The sequence below is a fragment of the Terrapene carolina genome, unplaced genomic scaffold (assembly GCF_002925995.2).
Source record: "Terrapene carolina triunguis isolate 2854851 unplaced genomic scaffold, T_m_triunguis-2.0 Scaffold147, whole genome shotgun sequence".
NCBI lineage: Eukaryota > Metazoa > Chordata > Testudines > Emydidae > Terrapene > Terrapene triunguis.
This window is the reverse complement of record NW_020664498.1, coordinates 6,186,116-6,207,484: the sequence shown is the minus strand read 5'-3', so window position 1 is coordinate 6,207,484 and position 21,369 is coordinate 6,186,116. Positions and strand designations below refer to the sequence as shown.

The window sequence follows — 21,369 nt, the reverse complement described above, 5'->3', positions numbered from 1 at the left end:
CCCCGGCTGGGGCTCGGCTCTCCCCCCCCCCGGCGGCCAGAGCGCCGCGCCGCCGCCCCCCTCCAGGTGCCGCCCCAAGCACCAGCTTGGGTGCTTGGTGCCTGGAGCCGGCCCTGCCTGTTTGCGGCACCTGCAAGGGGCCCCAGACTCCTGGTTGAGAACCACTGCCCTAGACTTTTTATCACTATAACGGACAGGATTAAAGGGCAAGTGATCTCTACTCTAAGTGGGATTCAGGGTGCATTACACTCTTATCAGTTATCGGGATTGTCTCCAGCACTTGGGGTAAAAGCCCACTCCATAAGAGTGCAAGCATTGACTACAGCAGCACCTCACGATGTACTGCTTACAGACATATGTAGGTTGGCCACATGGAGTTCAGTACATACCTTCTTTTCCCATTATGCCTTGGTGCGAGATTCTGCAATGGATGCCTCGTTCGGTGTGGCTGTTCTCCGTTCCACGATTTCTTTCACCCTCAGTGGAATACAATAGAGACCATCACTCGAAGAGAAGAGGTTACTTACCTGTAACTGGAGGTTCTTTGAGATGTGAGGTCCCTATCTGTATTTCAATCCTGCCCTCCTTCCCCTCTGCTGCAGATTTCTTGGTTTGTGGTGGAGAAGGAACTGAAGGCGCAGTCGGTCCACCCTACCCTTTAGCACCTCGGATGAAACGGTGAAGCAAGGGCACATGCATGACCTAACAGACACTACTACTTTAAAAATATCCAGCTCCGGATGCATGGCACATGCGTATAACTCTCAGTGGAATACAGATAGGGACCACACGTTTTGAAGAGCCTCAGTTACAGGTAACTAACCTCCTCTTTTTTTCTTGAGTCCTATTTTTTGTTTTCTAAATATTCTTATACAAACGTGTGTGGTATTCAACAATAATAATCCAACAATACATAGTTGCTTGTTGTCATCTGAATCTGGGTTTGTCTAAATGAATATTAAGTCACAGATTTCAGCTTTGGGTTCAAAGAAATACTTGTTGGCTTTAGAAAATCTTGGCCCTGATCATGTAAACACTCATGCATTGAGCAATTTCACTCGTGTGTTATCTTACTGAGTTCAGTGGAACTATGCATGTGAATAAAGATTCTCATGTGCACAAGTGATTTCAGGATCTGTGCCTTTGGATGGAACACCTTATAGAGAAATACCTTCACCAGAGCTGGAGTATTCCTGGCTCCAGGAGATGTTTCAACTGTCTCTAGTCCTGTGATGCAGACACTTCTGACACCCTTACTTTGTTGCACTCACATCTGCTAATGCTGGTGCTGCATAGGTTTAGTGTGGATCAGAAGAAACCCTCTGGGTCTTCATGTGATAAAAATAGGAGAGATGACCTCACAAGACAAATTACTTGTGCAGAAAATTACTAAATGTGTCCAGTCATTCTGATGTCTATGAAAAGGACACCTGAATATGAAAGATGGAAAGGAGCAGGAGAGCCACCTCACACAACTCTACTGATGGGGGAGGCCTCTCATCTCCAGTCGATGCAGTCTGGCAATGTGTACCTCCAGCATCAACTTTAGACAGCCACTAAGCTAAGTGGCTTTATATCTGGCGGCATCCATGTCTTTGGTCTTATCTGTCTTAGCCCAGTGCTAGGGCCTGTGCTGGCACTAAGGTTCCTGGATTCCTGCAAGTCAGTCTAATTCAGCAACAAGGTTCTGGTACTGTCAGCTTTGTGCCAAAGTCCTCAGAGCCTTACGGGTTGACATAATTTGGTGCTGACAGTCTGATACCATAGAAATCCCTTGATCCATACAGATCAACAGAGTGCAGGGTCTAGTATCCAGCACTATGGACCTGGTGAACCACTTGATGCCCATAATTCATGGCATTAATGTTCCCATAACCATTTGAGTCTGGTGCCAAGGTTTTGGCACTGTTTCCAAATGTTCCACTTGCTTGAAGTAGTCCAGTGCCAGTACAAGTAAAAAATCACACCCCTAACTAGCATAGTTATCTTGGTACCAAAACTGTGTAAACCAAGCCTCAGTGAAATACAGGTCAAATGGCTATTCCTCTATAAACTGAAGTAGGATTTCACTGGTATCCTCTTTTCCGTTTCCAGTCTCAAGTCATCTCTGTTTCCATCTCTTACAGGCCACTAAACTTGTCTGTATTCCCCAAGTCTCTTTTACACCCTTGGTATGATTCACCAGGTTTTCATTCACCTGGATATATATTAAAAGATATTCAGTTAATCTGAAGACAGCATCCTTTGGGGGCTTAGTCTTTTCACAGAATTTGTAAAGTTGTTACTTGAAGCAAAAATTAGTCCCTTACTTAGGTGTGATCAGGGAGAGCAAAATTGTGGCCACCTTCTAATACTCTCTTGACCTGCCATTCAGAGCTGATACTCATTTTGTCAGTTCTGCAGTTCTTGTTCATCTAGAATTCCTCAGCCCACCTTCCTATGGAGCTGTACTGCTTGCTAATCTCCTACAAGAGGGAATGTGCAGAGGCCACTGGAAGAAGAAAGAGAGGTTATTTGCCAGTAACTGTTGTTCTTTGAGAGTGTTGCCTCTGTGTGTTCACATCTCCTGCCCACCTTATCCACTTCTTTGGTGTCTCAGGTAAAGAATTCCAAAATTAGAGAAGGCACTGAACAGTGGTTGGGGCCACTCCCCCTTTTATATTCTGGGAATCATCCACAAGTGGAGTGGAAGGAAGAGACAAGTGGCCTCAACAGACACTGCTCAATACCAGGAGGTGCCAATCCTGCAAATTGGAATATGCATAGCTGATGCCCTCAAATAACAGCTGCTGGTAGGTGACCTCTTGTTATAACTCCCATTAATACTGAATGGTGGTTTCATCCATAAACATCAAGATGAGTGTTCTGCTAAGAGAGTTCTCCTGATTAGCTGTTTTATATTCTTCCTCCATTCAAAACATTTCTGTTGGGAGTTCACAATGTGTTCATTTGCAGCTAGAGAATGTCAGTTTCAGAATAGAGCTGAAGTGGTTTCCATGTGTCCTATACAATAACAAGAGAGGTTTAAGGCAATAATCATGTTTTTTAACACTGGTTAATGTGTAACTAGGAAATATAACTTCCAGCCACTTAGGAAGTTGGCAGTGCTCTAGGGTATGAGAAACAGAAGGATAATTTGATGTTACTTTGTCCTGTTATGTCTCTGCTTTCCAATAAGCTAATCTTATATTTTTATTACTAAATGTTCACTCTTTGGACCGACAAATATACTTTTGTTGACCTTACATTATTACTAGATATTGGTTGTAGCCTGCCAATTTGAAAATGCTGCAAGCCACTTGTCTTAAGCATCAGAGAGAAATTTGCATATGGAATTTCAAAGGCTTTGTCTACAGTGGTGATTTGTCCTGATTACAGCTATTGTGGCCAGACATTCTTGTAGCAACACTGGTGCAAACCTCTAGCATAGACAAGGAAAACTGTTATTTGAACTGGTGGAGCTTACTCCTATTTGAAACTATGGGTACGTCTACACTTACCGGAGGGTCCGGCGGCAGGCAATCGATGTTCTGGGATCGATCCCGGAAGTGCTCGCCGTCGACGCCGGTACTCCAGCTTGGCGAGAGGAGTACGCGGCATCGACGGGGGAGCCTTCCTGCAGCGTCTGGACCCGCGGTAAGTTCGGACTAAGGTACTTCGAATTCAGCTACGTTATTAACGTAGCTGAATTTGCGTACCTTAGTCCGAAGTGGGGGCTTAGTGGGGACCAGGCCTATAGTAAGCTACAATGGTGCAAATCAAAACTAGTTGCATTGGTGCAACTGTGCTGATGGCTGGACAATGATGGCTGAAATTGGAGCCTCAGTAAAGACATGGCCAAAGTCCATTTCAGTTCTTGGAATGCAAACTCTGATTGGCTTTCTTAAACCCAGCTCTCTGGTTAAAGACCAGTCAAATTTTCCCCTACATTCTTTTTCGGCACTATTTCCTGGAACAAACAGCTGAAAATTACTTCTACAAAGAAAAATTATGGTTGGCAAAGTATTAAAAAAGAGTTTTCTATAGTATAGCTGTAATCCCTAAATGTTTTAATACCAACTATTCATTTAAAGAAAAATATGAGGGAAAGAAACCTTTTGAAAAGTGGAATGAAATTAAATTGTGAAGTTTATTTTAAAGAAACCCAAAAGTCAGTCTTGCAACTTTTTTTAGTTCATGGCCTTTACTGTGCAAGGTCTGAAATGCAAGTTATACTTTGTGCATCTCAAATACCTTTATGTTGCATTTCAAAAGAGGAGGGGAAAAAGTTGGACATAGGCCTGACTTAGATCCCAAGGGGATACTATTCTGTACCTTAAATTACAATCAGATGTATTTTAGTTCAGATCAAGTTTTCAGTCTGAAATTGGTGAGAAGCCTAATTATTTGACCAGGTTAATATTTATGCAGACCACTATGTGGTTCATCCACAGCTGGCAACATGTTAGCATGAAAGGTTTTTATTTTGTGCTTGGAACAGTTTTTAAAAAAAATTCTAACTCTGCTCATTAAATGAAACACTGAAAGATGGAAGAGATTGCTATGGAGACAAGATGTTATATAAACTGTTCATTTTAATTCTTTAGGATACAAAAATAGAAAGGAGGCAGCTTGGTTGCTTGTATGGTTCAATCCTGAAAGGTGCTGAGCACCTCAAGAAGATGCAAAGGATCCTCAACTCCTGTTGCCTTTAATGGGGTGCTCAGCTCTTGACAGGATCAAGCCCAGATTTTGGAAGTGATCATATATTTGCTAAACTGGGAAGTGTGGAGCAACGGGAAATATTTAGACAATGTTTTCGAAATGATCTTTAATCTGTAAACTCCTTGTTAGACTAAAATTTGTCAATGAGTAGAACTTCTAAAATGATCTTTAGCTGAATTACTTTGAATAAAAATACAGATGTATTTTAATGTGAAGACTGAATAATATGGTGATGAGAACTGGAAAATAGAACCCTTTCATCATTGTTTTTTAGAGTGTTGCAATGGTGTTGCTATAGATGCCACTGAAATGGCACTTCACTTACAAGACCCTACTTGCAAGTTGCTTGTTACTTTGCAGCACATGTGATTGCTGCCTTTAATTCAGTATGTTTAATCAAATTTGAGAATATTTAGTGAACTCTTTTAGGTTATGGAAATGCAAAACTGCTATAATTGAGCAGATATAAAGGTATTATTTTTAATAAGGGAAGCATCTTAGAGTATGTTTAACTTGGTGTCCTACTGTGATATTAAACTTTATGGAACTGTTTACCATGGTAAAGTCAATGTGTCACCAGTAAAAACAAAAAACAAAAAAAGTCCCTTTTTCGGTTGAAACAATGTATAAAAGATGGACTACTATCAATCATCACAACACATTGGGTGTACAAACTGAGATCAGTAATTTTTCGAGCAAGGACAAAGTCTGTCATTTCATGTGGGGGAATTTGAGGTCACAGATTTCTTCACTTGTAGGAATAAAACCAATTTTATTTATTTGCATAACCAGACTTGGTAAGTGGTTGCTCCTTAATGAAGACTCAATCATTTTTCCTGCTTTTAATTATTGGTTCTACCAAGTTGCAATTGGTTTTGAAATGATGATTGGTATATGTGCAGTGCAACATTGCATGTTACATTTTAGTCACAAAGATTCAGAATGTTGACCTCAAAATGGCAGCCATCACATCTTTTCATTCATGGTTCCCATTTTGACGTCAACCTACTAGAACAGGGGTCGGCAACCTACGGCACGCGTGCCAAACACGGCACACGAGCCAATTTTGAGTGGCACTGTCATAACTATAAAGGGAAGGGTAACAGCTCTCTGTGTACAGAGACTCCAAATCCTTTTACCTGTAAAGGGTTAAGAAGCTCGGGTAACCTGGCTGACACCTGACCCAAGGACCAATAAGGAGACAAGATACTTTCAAATCTTGGGGGGGGGAAGGCTTTTGTGTGTGCTCTTTGTTTTAAGGGGTGGTTCGCTCTTGGGACTGAGAGGGACCAGACATCAATCCAGGTTCTCCCCATCTTTCTAAACAAGTCTCTCCTATTTCAAACTAGTAAGTAAAAGACAGGCAAGGCGTCTTAGATTTACTTTGTTTTCTCAACTTGTAAATGTACCTTTTTACCAGAGTGTGTATCTTTGTTTGCTGTACTTTGAACCTAAGACAGAGGGGGGTCCTCTGAGCTCTTTAAGTTTGATTACCCTGTAAAGTATTCTCCATACTGATTTTACAGAGATGATTTTTACCTTTTTCTTTAATTAAAAGCCTTCTTTTTTAAGAACCAGATTGATTTCTCCTTGTTTTAAGATCCAAGGGGGTTTGGATCTGTATTCACCAGGAGTTGGTGAAAGGAGGGTGGAAGGAAGGAGGGGGGATGGTTAACTTCTCCTTGTTTTAAGATCCAAGGGGGTTTGGATCTGTGTTCACCAGGGAATTGGTGAAAGGTTTCTCAAGGCTTCCCAGGGAGGGAATTCTTGTGATGGTGGCAGCGGACCAAAGCTAAGCTGGTAGATAAGCTTAGAAGTTTTTATGCAGGCCCCTACATTTGAACCCTAAAGTTCAAAGTGGGGATCCAGCCTTGACAGGCACGCTGCTGCCCACTGAGAGGAGGAGGAGGAGGGGCGGAGGGGCTGGAATGCACCAAGCTGGGGGAAGAAGGGGGAGGAGGGAAGCTCACCAGCCGCTGGTCAAAGGAGGGTGGAAGGAACGAGGCAGGGTATCACGGCGCGGGGGGGACCCGGCCCCCGCGCCCCCTCAGCCCCCCCCCCCCCCGCTCTCCCCTGCGGGGGCAGGAGGCAAAAGCTTGGTCCTGCGTCAGCCAAGCTTCCCACCCGTTTCTTCCCACAACGTGGTGCATTCCGGCCCCTCCTCCTCCCCCCTCTCCCTGCCGGGACGGCCCTGGGGAGGGGGAGCGGAGCAGAGCTGAGCCGAGCGCAGCGTGCTTGCTGTTCCATAGAGCAGGCAGAGAGAGGTAGGGATGGGCCTTGGGGAAGGGGGTGGAACAGGGCATATCCCTCCCAGCCCCCTGCCCTGAGCCGCTCAGGGCAGGGGGCTGGGAGCACCCCCACGAGCCGAGCACCCCAGCCTTCTGCCCTGCACCCCCACCCCTCTGCCCTGAACCCCCCCCACCGCAACACACACCCAGCCCTCTGCCCTGCACCTTCACACACCCCCAGCCCTCTGCCCTGACCTCCCCCTCAACACGCAGCCTTCTGCCCTGTACCTCCACACACACCCCAGCCCTCTGCCCTGCACCTCCACACCCCCCCAGCCCTCTGCCCTGCACCTCCACACACCCCCAGCCCTCTGCCCTGACCTTGAGTCACCCCCAACACCCAGCCTTCTGCCCTGCACACCCTCCAGCCCTCTTCTCTGACCTCCCCACACCCCTCCAGCCCTCTGCCCTGACCTCCCCCCAACACCCAGCCCTCTGCCCTGCACCTCCACACACCCCCCAGCTCTCTGCCCTGAACCCCCCCCCACGCAGCCTTGTGCCCTGCACCTACACAAACACCCCAGCCCTCTGCCCTGATCCTCCCCACACACACCCAGCCTTCTGCCCTGCACCTCCACACACCCCCAGCCCTCTGCCCTGACCTCGAGTCACCCCCAACACCCAGCCTTCTGCCCTGCACCTCCACACACACCCCAGCCCTCTGCCCTGACCTCGAGTCGCCCCGCTCAGCCCACTGCAGGCCTAGGTGAACAGAACCCCAGGGTGGAAGCAGGCTGAGCAGGCTGGCGGCGTAAGATCAGCATTTTAATTTAATTTTAAAGGAAGCTTCTTAAACATTTTGAAAACCTTGTTTACTTTACATACAACAATAGTTTAGTTATATTATATAGACTTATAGAGAGAGACCTTCTAAAAAACGTTAACATGTATTACCGGCATGCGAAACCTTAAATTAAAGTGAATAAATGAAGACTCGGCACACCACTTCTGAAAGGTTGCCTACCTCTGTACTAGAAGAAGTCATTTTACCTATCTATGGAGTCAGAAATACGATAGTGACACCAAGCTAGATGTCAAGCAATGAATATCAAAAGCAGCAAACAACTTTCATAAGCTTGAGAAGATTTGGAAAGTAGCATGATTGGCACTGATGCACAACTATGAATTTTGAATACTGGTGTCATGTCTGGAGCACCGTCATAGAAATCTACAACAGAAATTGATGAGAAGATTAACTAATTCCAAAGTAAATGCTTATGAAAGATCTTCGGAGTGCATTGAAGACAGTTTCTTGCAACATCAGAAATTCAAAGGAGAGCAAACCATACTGAAGCATCAAATATGTCAAGAAGAAAATGATGGACATATTTAGGCCACGCTTTAAGGATGCCACTGACACAACTTCCATAGCAAGTGGTAACATGGGCAGCACCTGGAAAGAGAAAAAGAGGACAACCTAGAGAAATATTACTTAGGTAAATTCATCAACATGACACTCAGAAGCCTAAACAGACTAGCCCAAGACCAAAATAAATGGTGGAAAACTGGTGGATGCCGTATGCACTTAAGGATGCAAGCGAACATAAAGTAAAGGAGAAAAAAGAATGTAAACTGAAATTTAATTAAATGAGATACTGGCTTGTTTCTGGTTCAGCTCTGTTTATTCAGTATTTCATTTTTGACAATTATTTTATATTTGTCATGTTTTCATCATTTGAGTTGGGAGAGGGAGAAGATCTTGAAAAATTACAAAGTATATACAATCTACAGCGCTTGCAATAGTTACATTAACTAGTATTCCCCACCAGTGTCCAGCATCTATATAAATATAATATAGCAAAACAGGTATACTGAATAGTAACAGTGTAGTGCAAAGTAACAAGGGTGTATTACAGTTCAAGACTAAAAGGTATATGTGGCCTGTTCTTCTACTGTCTGGAAACCTTAAAGAAAGTGATAGGGACTACTAATGTCAGGTAATGAAGTTTTTTTTTTTTAGCTTCAGTGTATGAATTTGAATGAGCCTGGTATACATTCCAGCAGAATTGGTTTTCTCAGAAGGGAATCAAGTGAAGTAAAGGCTTGGTCTGATCTTCACTCATATTACTTTCCTAAACCCTGATCTGCACTCCTTATTCTAAATTAGCTTTTCCTTTGGGAGACTGCACTTATGTTAGGGTTGCCAATTTTGGTTGGATGTATTCCTGGAGGTTTCATTACATGACATACTCTTTAATTAAAGATTTAATCTTTAATTCCTGGACACTCCAGCGCAATCCTGGAGGGTTGGCAACCCTAATTTATGTAGTTACTTATTTGTTTCCTTTTATTGATATTGGTTTTATTAACATATAAATGGCTTCATATTTTATATTACAAAATATTATTAATTATGTAGGATGACATTCTTTTCATTGTTTAAATATTATACTGCATTATTAAGAGATCAGGCATAATGGATTAATCTGACTAATTAAATTAAATCAAAGGATGCCATTTATACACATTCGATAAGTTTGCTTTTCATTTTTTGTCCTACCTGCAAACAACTTATTTACTATGATTCCTAATTTGAAATTAGTAATATATATTTGTTTGCTTGCTTGCTTGCAGGGATTTTTTCTTACGGTTTCACCAGAAGCAGTATTAAAGGTGGCCAATCATTCTTCTGCAGACAACAAGATCTTCACTTTGAATCTTTCTGCACCATTTATTAGCCAGTTCTATAAGGAACCACTGATGAAAGTCATGCCTTACGTTGACATCCTTTTCGGAAATGAGATGGTGAGTCCTACTAAAAATATTTGTTTCTGACAGATGTTTGTCTAGAATAATCTCTGATTTTTCTTTCTTCATTAACATATATTTTAAGGAACTTTGTGTAAAATGATACTGTAAAATCTAATTTACAATCTAAGTTGAAAAAGAAAGAATTAAACTAGTCCAGTGGTTCAATGGACTGCTAATGTGTTAACCTGTTAAAAGTTTTCATCTTGATAGCTTTAGTCTTGCTGGCCCATTCTGCAATAAAGTAGACACTTTCTTTAAGCAGAAAGAGAAGGACATTAGGAAAACACAGTTTACAAATTTCTCATTGATCTCTATGGAAGATAGAATGGCAAACCATCTATAGAAATTCACTTTTGTTATGCTTTTCTGTGCAAGAGTGCGGTAAACTGATTGGGTGAAATTCTGTGCCCACTGAACTCAATGGCAAAACAGCAATTGACTTCAATGAGGCCAACATTTTACTGATTGTACTGATATCACTTTGCATTTTCTTAATTCACAGGGTTCTCTTGTAAGCATTTTTATGTTTGCTTATCATGAATAAAAGGGTGAACTCCTAAAGAAAGTCATATAAATAAATGAACTGAGTGAGGGCTTCTCTACACTTGACACTTTTGCACCAGCATAGCTATGCTGGTGTAAAAAGTTACATGCATTATTGCAGCTTGTCTAAGTTTCAAATCAGAGTAAACTGTATTGGGAAAGTGAATTTGTACACTGGTGCAGCATGTCTGCCCTCGGGGTGTACATTGGTGCAGATACAGCAGTGCAAAAACTAGCATAGACCAGCCCTGAATACTTTTTTAAAGATTAGAAAATAGCATATTTCTTCAGGTGCAGTAGGATAGTGAGAGTCTACTAACCACGGGTAGTTGGATGGGAGAAGTATTTAACATTGACAGTTCTTCTTTGAATGTTGCAGTCATGTATTCCACTCAGGTATGTGTGCGCCCAGCACATTGAACCCGAAGAACTTGGCCTAGCAGTACCCAGAGGGGTGATGCCTGTGCCCTCTGGCCCTTAGCCTCTCCCCTGACTGTTTAAGGGCAGCTTTGCCCTGACACCCTCAGTTCCTTCTCACTGCCTGTGGCTAGAGTCAGAACATTTTGTGTGGTATTTTACCTCATGCTGCTCTACCTCAGTTTGTTTGGGATTTTATTGTATATAAATAATTAAAATAGTTAGTGGTACTCTCAGGTTAATTTATCGTAGTAGTTTAGATAGATAGTCATCCTGGCTGATGCCATCACCAGGGTTTAAACATTATCCTTTGTGTGAGATGACTGTCCTCAATAGTGACCCCACACATGCTGTTTATTGTGCCTGGGGTAGGGGCACTTTAAGTAAAGGTGCTGCATCTGTGAGTGAATGCAGGACTTGCATTTGAAGCAGCACCTTCTGGAGCAAGCCATATGGCCTGCTTTGACATTGGGGACCTTCACGGATCAGTAGGCCTCCCAGAGGGTATTTGAGGCAGCATGGGCTCTCCCAGAAGGAAGAAAGACCTTTCTCCTTCCTCTGGTCCCCCTAGAAAAAAATCTCATAAAAGAGGCTGGAGCTGTTCCAGAGCTAGGAGAGATTCCTCTTTCCCTTCTAAGAGGCGTGCAGACGGGCAGCATGATTCATCCTGTATGTGAGAGAGCAGAGCCATCTACTTGCTTTTCAGTACTGAGGCAAGAGCAAGTAGACTCAGTACTGTTGTCTCCAGTATCATCTCTGGGTCGTCCATTGTGTCTGGTACTGATGGTATCAGTGTTGGCAGCATCAGACTTGCTTTGCTTGACAGCATACCAGTGCAGGCGTATCAGGAAGCATCAGTTCCTGAGTCTCCTCAGATTCAAGGGTGCTCAGGTGTGATGGCGTCTTTATCAGTGCCCTTGGCACCATCTGTATGGGTTGTGGACTTGGCATTAGTGTAGGCACCAACTTTGGCACCTCTTCTAACTCAGGGTACAGGACTGAAGTTGCCTGCCTTTTTGGCACTGAAAATCAGCACAGGTCTGACCCAGTATGACCGTTCTTATGTTCGTATGTTCTTCTTATGTATTCTCTTTGCTGCTGTTGATGACTCTGGTGCTCACTGCCATGATGGGAATGGTGCTGGCTTTAACGTCAGTGCTGACGTCTGTTCTGGTATAGAATGTAAGTGTGAGGCCCCTATCAGTGCTTGAAGTGTCTAGTATTTTAACTTCATCCTTACCAATGCATCTGATGTGCTGGACTTTGGATGAGGTTGGACATTTGTTGAGCCTGTGGAGGATGGCTCTTCCATTGCATGTGGACTACTTGGAAAGTTTCTCAGCATCGGGCTCAGAGATGTCTTTATCTTATCCCTCACCTTCTCATTATCACTCGCAGAAGTCAAAGACCTCCTGGGGATCACCCATCAGTATCCAGATCGGCACCAATCCTGTAGTAAAGTGAGGCATCCTTGGCCCAATGCTTACTGGCCACCAATGCCGTACCCTTACCCAGAGTGGCCTCCTTGGAATCTCTGGGATGTTCCAAAGTCGGCATGGTCTCAGTCCTTGGTACAGTCCAGAATGAGATCACCTATTCTGCCGGTAGCCTCTCCTCCTGAACATCTGTTGCTGCAGCCACAATTCTTGTTCTCTGACAAAACTGAGGAGATGCTGCATTCATGTAAAGACTTGTGAGCTAAATTGCAATCATTTGGGGATTTTTACCCCAGCAGTAAAGAGGTGTCAGCAGCAGCAGCAGTATCGCCCTCAGTGGTTTTTCAGGTCGAATTATCTAGACAGCATGACTTCTCCAGAAAGAGGCACAAGTCTCATAGAATAAGGTGTTCTTGTCCCAATGTCAATCAGTCGGCCCGGCCTTCATCAGCTTCGTTCAAGCAGCCAATTTGACTCTGTCTCCGAGGTCAGCATTCTAGTCATTACGCTTCAAGCCCCCATTTGGGGATAGGCTTTCCGACTTCTACAGGGCCTGAGAGTCAATAATTACAGACAACTGGATCTGAAGCACTGGGACTGGGTTATGCCATTCAATTCCTATTCATGCACCCTTCTACCCCATCCCATTTCAGGGAACCCTCCTAAGAGTCTGCTTCTTCAGTAGGTGCATACTTTTTGAGCTTTGGGGGCCACAGAGGAGGCTGCCCTTCAGAATCGGGGGAAATAATTCTACTTATGATACTTCCTGGTCTCCAAGTCAGAGGGAAGATACAAGATTCTGCATGGTTACCGTAATGACTGTTCTCCCTGGTTTGAATCACAACTGGTTTGCAACCCTTGATTTTCAGGATGTTTACTTTCATGTGGCAATCTTTCCAGGTCACAGGTGGTTTCTGTGATTTGTAATGGCAGGTCAGCATTATCAGTACACCATGCTTCCATTTAGCCTATCCTCCATTCCATTGGTATTTACCAAATGCGTGACTGTGGTAGCAGCATAGCTCAGAAAAAAAGGAGTTAATATCTTCCCATATCTGGATGATTGGTTACTGAGGGCCAAGTCCTCTCGCATGTCCAATTCATGTTATGTCTCTACAATCGTCTGGGTCTGATTTTGGGAAAGTTGTTTAACAAAGGGAAGTTGTTTAACATCGACTCAAAAAAATTTGAGTTCTTTGGGGGCCCTACTAGACTCTTGAGTTTGAGAGCATTTCTTCCAAACGAATGATTTTAGGCATTTCATCACCTGTGTCTGGCACTTCAGTCTCAACCTTGGACCACAGTCCTTGTATGCGTGAAGTTATTAGGCCATGTGGCTGCATTCATGTACATAGTCCAGTATGTGAGATTGCCCCTTCATCTATAAGTGTGATTGAAGTTAGTCTATTGCCCAAGTTGTCAATTGCCCAAATTGTCTGGGTGTCTCCAGCAATCCTGGTCTCCCTACAGTGGTGGGCAGTTCAGAGCAATGTTTGCCAGGTTGTTCCCTTTGCTCCACCAACCAGAACTGTAATCACCAATGCCTCTTCAATAGGTTGAGGAGCACATCTAGGGACACTGAAAATTCGGGGCTTGTGATCAGAACTAGAGCGTCTTTCCATTTCAACGTCATAGAATCATAGAATATCAGGGTTGGAAGGGACCTCAAGAGGTCATCTAGTCCAACCCCCTGCTCAAAGCAGGACCAATTCCCAACTAAATCATCCCAGCCAGGGCTTTGTCAAGCCGGGCCTTAAAAACCTCCAAGGAAGGAGACTCCACCACCTCCCTAGGTAACGCATTCCAATGCTTCACCACCCTCCTAGTGAAATAGTGTTTCCTAATATCCAACCTGGACCTCCCCCACTGCAACTTGAGACCATTGCTCCTTGTTCTGTCATCTGCCACCACTGAGAACAGCCGAGCTCCATCCTCTTTGGAACCCCCCTTCAGGTAGTTGAAGGCTGCTATCAAATCCCCCCTCATTCTTCTCTTCTGGAGACTAAACAATCCCAGTTCCCTCAGCCTCTCCTCATAAGTCATGTGCTCCAGACCCCTAATCATTTTTGTTGCCCTCCGCTGGACTCTTTCCAATTTTTCCACATCCTTCTTGTAGTGTGGGGCCCAAAACTGGACACAGTACTCCAGATGAGGCCTCACCAATGTCCAATTAAAGGGAACGATCACGTTCCTCGATCTGCTGGCAATGCCCCTACTTATACAGCCCAAAATGCCGTTAGCCTTCTTGGCAACAAGAGCACACTGTTGACTCATATCCAGCTTCTCGTCCACTGTGACCCCCAGGTCCTTTTCTGCAGAACTGCTACCTAGCCATTTGGTCCCTAGTCTGTAGCAGTGCATGGGATTCTTCCGTCCTAAGTGCAGGACTCTCCACTTATCCTTGTTGAACCTCATCAGGTTTTTTTTGGCCCAATCCTCTAATTTGTCTAGGTCCCTCTGTATCCGATCCCTACGCTCTAGTGTATCTACCACACCTCCTAGTTTAGTGTCATCTGCAAACTTACTGAGAGTGCAGTCCACACCATCCTCCAGATCATTAATAAAGATATTAAACAAAACCGGCCCCAGGACCGACCCTTGGGGCACTCCGCTTGAAACCTGCTGCCAACTAGACATGGAGCCATTGATCACTACCCGTTGAGCCCGACGATCTAGCCAGCTTTCTATCCACCTTACAGTCCATTCATCCAGCCCATACTTCTTTAACTTGGCAGCAAGAATACTGTGGGAGACCGTATCAAAAGCTTTGCTAAAGTCAAGGAATAACACATCCACTGCTTTCCCCTCATCCACAGAGCCAGTTATCTCATCATAGAAGGCAATTAGGTTAGTCAGGCACGACTTCCCCTTGGTGAATCCATGCTGACTATTCCTGATCACTTTCCTCTCCTCTAAGTGTTTCATAATTGATTCCTTGAGGACCTGTTCCATGATTTTTCCAGGGACTGAGGTGAGGCTGACTGGCCTGTAGTTCCCCGGATCCTCCTTCTTCCCTTTTTTAAAGATGGGCACTACATTAGCCTTTTTCCAGTCATCCGGGACCTCCCCCGATCGCCATGAGTTTTCAAAAATAATGGCTAATGGCTCTGCAATCTCATCCGCCAACTCCTTTAACACCCTCGGATGCAGCGCATCCGGCCCCATGGACTTGTGCACGTCCAGTTTTTCTAAATAGTCCCGAACCACTTCTTTCTCCAGATAGGGCTGGTCACCTTCTCCCCATATTGTGCTGCCCAGTGCAGCAGTCTGGGAGCTGACCTTGTTCGTGAAGACAGAGGCAAAAAAAGCATTGAGTACATTAGCTTTTTCCACATCCTCGGTCACTAGGTTGCCTCCCTCATTCAGTAAGGGGCCCACACTTTCCTTGACTTTCTTCTTGTTGCTAACATACCTGAAGAAACCCTTCTTGTTACTCTTAACATCTCTTGCTAGCTGCAACTCCAAGTGTGATTTGGCCTTCCTGATTTCATTCCTGCATGCCTGAGCAATAGTTTTATACTCCTTCCTGGTCATTTGTCCAATCTTCCACTTCTTGTAAGCTTCTTTTTTGCGTTTAAGATCAGCAAGGATTTCACTGTTTAGCCAAGCTGGTCGCCTGCCATATTTACTATTCTTTCTACACATTGGGATGGTTTGTTCCTGCAACCGCAATAAGGATTCTTTAAAATACAGCCAGCTCTCCTGGACCCCTTTGCCCTTCATGTTATTCTCCCAGGGGATCCTGCCCATCTGTTCCCTGAGGGAGTCAAAGTCTGCTTTTCTGAAGTCCAGGGTCCGTATTCTGCTGTTCTCCTTTCTTCCTTGTGTCAGGATCCTGAACTCGACCATCTCATGGTCACTGCCTCCCAGGTTCCCATCCACTTTTGCTTCCCCTACTAATTCTTCCCTGTTTGTGAGCAGCCGGTCAAGAAAAGCTCTGCCCCTAGTTGGTTCCTCCAGCACTTGCACCAGGAAATTGTCCCCTACACTTTCCAAAAACTTCCTGGATTGTCTGTGCACCGCTGTATTGCTCTCCCAGCAGATATCAGGGTGATTAAAGTCTCCCATGAGAACCAGGGCCTGCGATCTAGCAACTTCTGCTAGTTGCCAGAAGAAAGCCTCATCCACCTCATCCCCTTGGTCTGGTGGTCTATAGCAGACTCCAACCACGACATCACCCTTGTTGCTCACACTTCTCAACTTTATCCAGAGACTCTCAGGTTTTTCTGCAGTTTCATACCGGAGCTCTGAGCAGTCATACTCCTCTCTTACATACAACGCAACTCCCCCACCTTTTCTGCCCTGCCTGTCCTTCCTGAACAGTTTATATCCATCCATGACAGTACTCCAGTCATGTGAGTTATCCCACCAAGTCTCTGTTATTCCAATCGCATCATAGTTCCCTGACTGTGCCAGGACTTCCAGTTCTCCCTGCTTGTTTCCCAGGCTTCTTGCATTTGTGTATAGGCACTTAAGATAACTCACTGATCGTCCCTCTTTCTCAGCATGAGACAGGAGTCCTCCCCTCTTGCGCTCTCCTGCTTGTGCTTCCTCCCAGGATCCCATTTCCCCACTTACCTCAGGGCTTTGGTCTCCTTCCCCCGGTGAACCTAGTTTAAAGCCCTCCTCACTAGGTTAGCCAGCCTGCTGGCGAAGATGCTCTTCCCTCTCTTCGTTAGGTGGAGCCCGTCTCTGCCTAGCACTCCTCCTTCTTGGAACACCATCCCATGGTCGAAGAATCCAAAGCCTTCTCTCTGACACCCCCAGCGTAGCCATTCATTGACTTCCACGATTCGACAGTCTCTACCCAGGCCTTTTCCTTGCACAGGGAGGATGGACGAGAACACCACTTGCGCCTCAAACTCCTTTATCCTTCTTCCCAGAGCCACGTAGTCTGCAGTGATCTGCTCAAGGTCATTCTTGGCAGAACGTCCTGGAGCTTCAAGCCATTTACACTGCATACTGAGTCTTTTGAGATCACATCGGGGCACAGCAGTTCACATACTCACAGACAACATCACTGCAGTGTATTGCATGAACAAGCAGGGAGGAGCCTGCTCCAACCAACTTGTCAAGAGGCAATGAAGTTTTGGCAGTTCTTCATTGAGGAAAACATAATTCGCATAGCTGCTCATTTACCCAAGGGGTACACAATCACTTGGTAGATCACTTCAACAGGATTTTCTCCCAGAATCACGAGTGGTCTCTGAAGTTACAATGTGCTCAGGTCTATCTTCGCAAAATGAAGAATCCCAGCTATTGATCTGTTTGCAACAAGAGAAAAGAAGTGCATCAATTTTGCTCTCTGCTTGGTCTTAGTCCAGGAACCTTAACCAATGCCTTCCACCTGAACTGGGAATCAGTGCTAATGCATGCCTTTCCCATGATCCCACTGATTCCTCAGCTTATTCTCAAACTAAAACTGAATCATACCAGACTAATTCTCATTGCAACAACTTGGCCGAGACAATGTTGGTTCTCTGACCTACTAAGTTTATCTATTCAACCTCCCATCTCTCTTCCTCTGTGTCCTGATCTACTGCCTACTGACTCAGCACTATGGTTGAGTTTTGCATCCAACACTGAGCAGTCTGCATCTGGTTGCATGGATGCTGCATAGCTAGATGAGGAAGAGGAATGCATGATGTTAGACAAATACCTCTCAATAGTAGAAAACCATCCACTAGAGTTACCCATTTGGCTAAGTGGAAGCGGTTTTCGATTTGATCACTGGCCCTGGGCATTCAACGAAGGCTAGCTCGTATTCAGGAAATTTTGGAGTATCTGCTACATCTTCAATGCTTAGGTCTGACTCTCTTAGCGGTGATCTCAGCATTCCATCCACCCATCCAAGGAAAGCCATTTTCTCAGACTTTATGATAGTGACATTTCTGAGATGAGTCATTCGTTACCTCCCACCAGTGAAAGAGCCAGTTCCCTTGAGAGACCTTAATACTGTGTTCACTGCTGTTATGGGGCTTCCATTTGAGCCCATGACAACCTGCTCTCTGTCCCTCCTGTGCCAGAAGACAGCCTTCCTTGTTGCTATAACAACTGCAAGGAGAGTAACTGAGCTACAGGACTTAATGGCAGAGACCCCATGTGCAGTTTTTCAAAGACAAAGTGGCCCTACAGCCATATCCTAAATTCTTGTTGAAAGTGGTTCCTCATTTCTACTTTAACCAAGTAATATACCTACTGGTGTTCTTTCCTAAACCACACTCAACTGCAGATGAACAGAAACTTCATACATTGGATGTGAAACGATGCTTGGCGTTTTACGTGCAGAGGACAAAGCTTTTCTGTTCAGCATCTTGTCGTTTTGTCTCCTGTGCAGATTGAACTAAGGGTCAGGTGATCTCTGTGTACACAATTTCCAGAAGGATAACTTCCTTCAATACAACAACATATGAAGTAGCTCAGATCATGCCTCTGCAAAGATTGCGGGCTATTTCGATGAGAGCTCAAGCAATGTCAGTATCATTTCTCAGTAATGTTTTGATATAGGACATTTGCAGGACTGCTACCTGGTCTTCTATGCATACATTAACCAAGCACTATGCTATTACCACTGCATCTAGATCAGGTGCAACTTTGGGAAGGCCATTCTGCTGTAATTGTTTAAATAGACTCTGAATCCCACCTCCTACGATTACTGCTTGTGAGTCACCTGGGTGGAATACACATCTGCAACCACTCAAAGAAGAAAAAATGGTTAGCTACCTGTTTTGTAACTGTTGCTCTTCAAGATGCAGGTGCAGATGGGTATTCCATGACTCATCCTCCATCCCCTCTATATCAGAGTCTCTACTCTTGACATTGGGTGCAAAGGAACTGAAAGGCATCAGGGAAGCACTGCCCTTCAGTAGCCAGGGGAGGGGCTAAAGGCCAGAGATCATGGGCGTTGTCCCTACAGGTACTGCTGGGCAACTTTCTCTGGCTTCAGTGCACTGGGCACGAGCACACCTGAGTGGAATACATATCTGTGCCCACATCTCGAAGGACAACAGTTGCACAACAGGTAAGTAACAGTTTTTTTCTATCTTTGTCATTATGACAGCCTCATTCTGTCATTTGCATTGTGAAGACCTCGTTGAGGTGCTACCATGTATTTCTTTTCAGGAACCATACCATCTCAGGTGATCTTGTCAGATCTCACAAGTTAGCAGAGTCAGGCCTGGTCAATTCTTGAATGAGAAACCTCCCAGGAAAACCCAGTGTTGTGTTCCTCCTCCTTTTGTGTTGGTACTGCTCCCTTAACCTTTCTGATATAACGGATCTCTATGGTGTGTAAGGTACCATTTTTCAGATGAGTTATAAAACATAGGTTGTGCTCACTTGTCATTACATGTACAACAGCATTTCACAAAACTAGATGCAACAGCTCCAATGGAAACTGCATTCTGCCTACTTTAATTCCCCCTGCTGTTTCAATAGGATATGGTATTACTTACTTACTTGTCATAACTTATTGTGTAATATTGTATGCATAATGCAGTGTAAAATGCTCCCTGCATTTACTGTATATAGTTCTTGAAGCAGTCTGTTGTCGGTTAGCTTATATTTAAATAGTATCTTTTACCCTATCATCATTAAATGTTACCATACTGTTTATGCACTTTAAAGAGTACCAGACCTCTTGATCTATGTTGCTTGCAGCCCTGCTAGTGTGGGATTTTCTGTTCATTGTAAACAAAGATCATTTTTGTTTCTTGCTTTGTAACCTGTTCATTGCCACTTTAGATTCCTCTTTCTTTAGGATACTTTTCACAGTGGTATATTCTCTTGTTACTCTGTGATTTGAAACCCTTTCTCTTTCCATGGTACACTTCCTAATTATTGGCGTGGGCTGTATCTTGTGGTTCCCAGTGTTTTTGTTCCATGTATCTTGGTTTGTGGTTAAGAGCATGCAAAACCCTTTTAACAAGAAAAGTTTTCTCTGACGCAGTTCAACCTTCTGAATGCTCCCCTTTTTGTTTCTTCTCCTGGATTCATTTTCCTGATTTTGAATCTTGTATAATAATGTTTAATTGTCTGTCTATTTGTGTCTTGATGTGAAGTGAACCACTTGGCTGAACCAATGTAAACACCCATTTTTCCCCATCTATTTTGATCTTTCCTTCTGTCTTTATATTTTGTTTTCATTGAATTTTGCTAATTTATCGATCATAAACAGTAACGGGACATACATAAGTTAAGCATATAAGCTAGAAAACTCATACTAGATGGTATAATTGTTACTTTATTAGAATAGAGAGAAACCTCACATATGATTTTACTCTTCTGTATATTTATCTTCACTTCACATTATAGACCAACACAGTTTTATTGTTGAACACTGAGCTGTTTATTCTTAGAGTAATGCGAAAAGCATCAAAAGAGCAGCAGAATTCCAAATTGATGCCATTCTTAAACTAAAAACAATTGGCAAAGAGATTTTAAATTACATCTTGCACTTAAAAATTTACAACTGAATGGAGATTGGTTATTCCAAGTTTCAGCTAGATGATAATTAAAATGGGCAAGTTGTAAACCTAACAAAATAAATACTCTAGTTTAGAATGTAAATGCCAACATACCCTTAACTGCAATGGTGGTGCTGAACACTGCTATAATAAACTGTAGTAGTTATCAGCTATAACTGTAGCTCAATGGCCATTGGTATGTTGATCATTTGTCTTTGAAATCTCTTTCATACCTATCCAAAACATTTTGGCTTGAATATTTGACACTTATTAACTAGACTTCACATAATAAATTTAATACAAAACATTCAATATAAAAATAATCATACAGCCAGTGCTACTAACCAATTAAGGCTATTCTGAAGTCATTATATGGCAATACATGACTAGGGAACCTGATTATTGTCATTGCTTTTAATTTTTATTACATTAAGTTTTTTTTTAATAGTGTCATTTTGCAAATGGTTCTTAGCAATAATACTTTCCAAACTATCATAATCACTGGATAATTAACCTGCCAGGATTAAGCACACTCTGCTTTGCCTCAGGATGCTTAACTCTCAAATAAGGTCAATTATCTCCTGATGATAACTGCTTGTCACCAGTTACTGCCTAATTCATCTATAACAACTCACCTCCTAATACATACTTTTTACAACTCAAGCTAACTTTGAATAACACAACAGTGGTTTCGGTTGTTAGAGATAAAGGCTTTAAAAATTACATCCAAATGTAAAATCACCTAATGAGCAGATGATTTCTTCT

General features: G+C 43.6%; 1 protein-coding gene across 2 annotated transcripts in view; it reads left to right on the top strand.

Annotated features, from left to right (window-relative positions):
• The window catches only part of LOC113406877 (adenosine kinase), a 579,784-nt gene that overhangs the window by 436,652 nt on the left and 121,763 nt on the right, over positions 1-21,369 (top strand). For both annotated transcript variants that reach the window (XM_026653709.1, XM_026653710.1), the window contains exon 7: positions 9,567-9,737. In XM_026653709.1, coding sequence (XP_026509494.1) covers positions 9,567-9,737 — 171 coding nt within the window. The remainder of the gene's footprint in view (positions 1-9,566; positions 9,738-21,369) is intronic.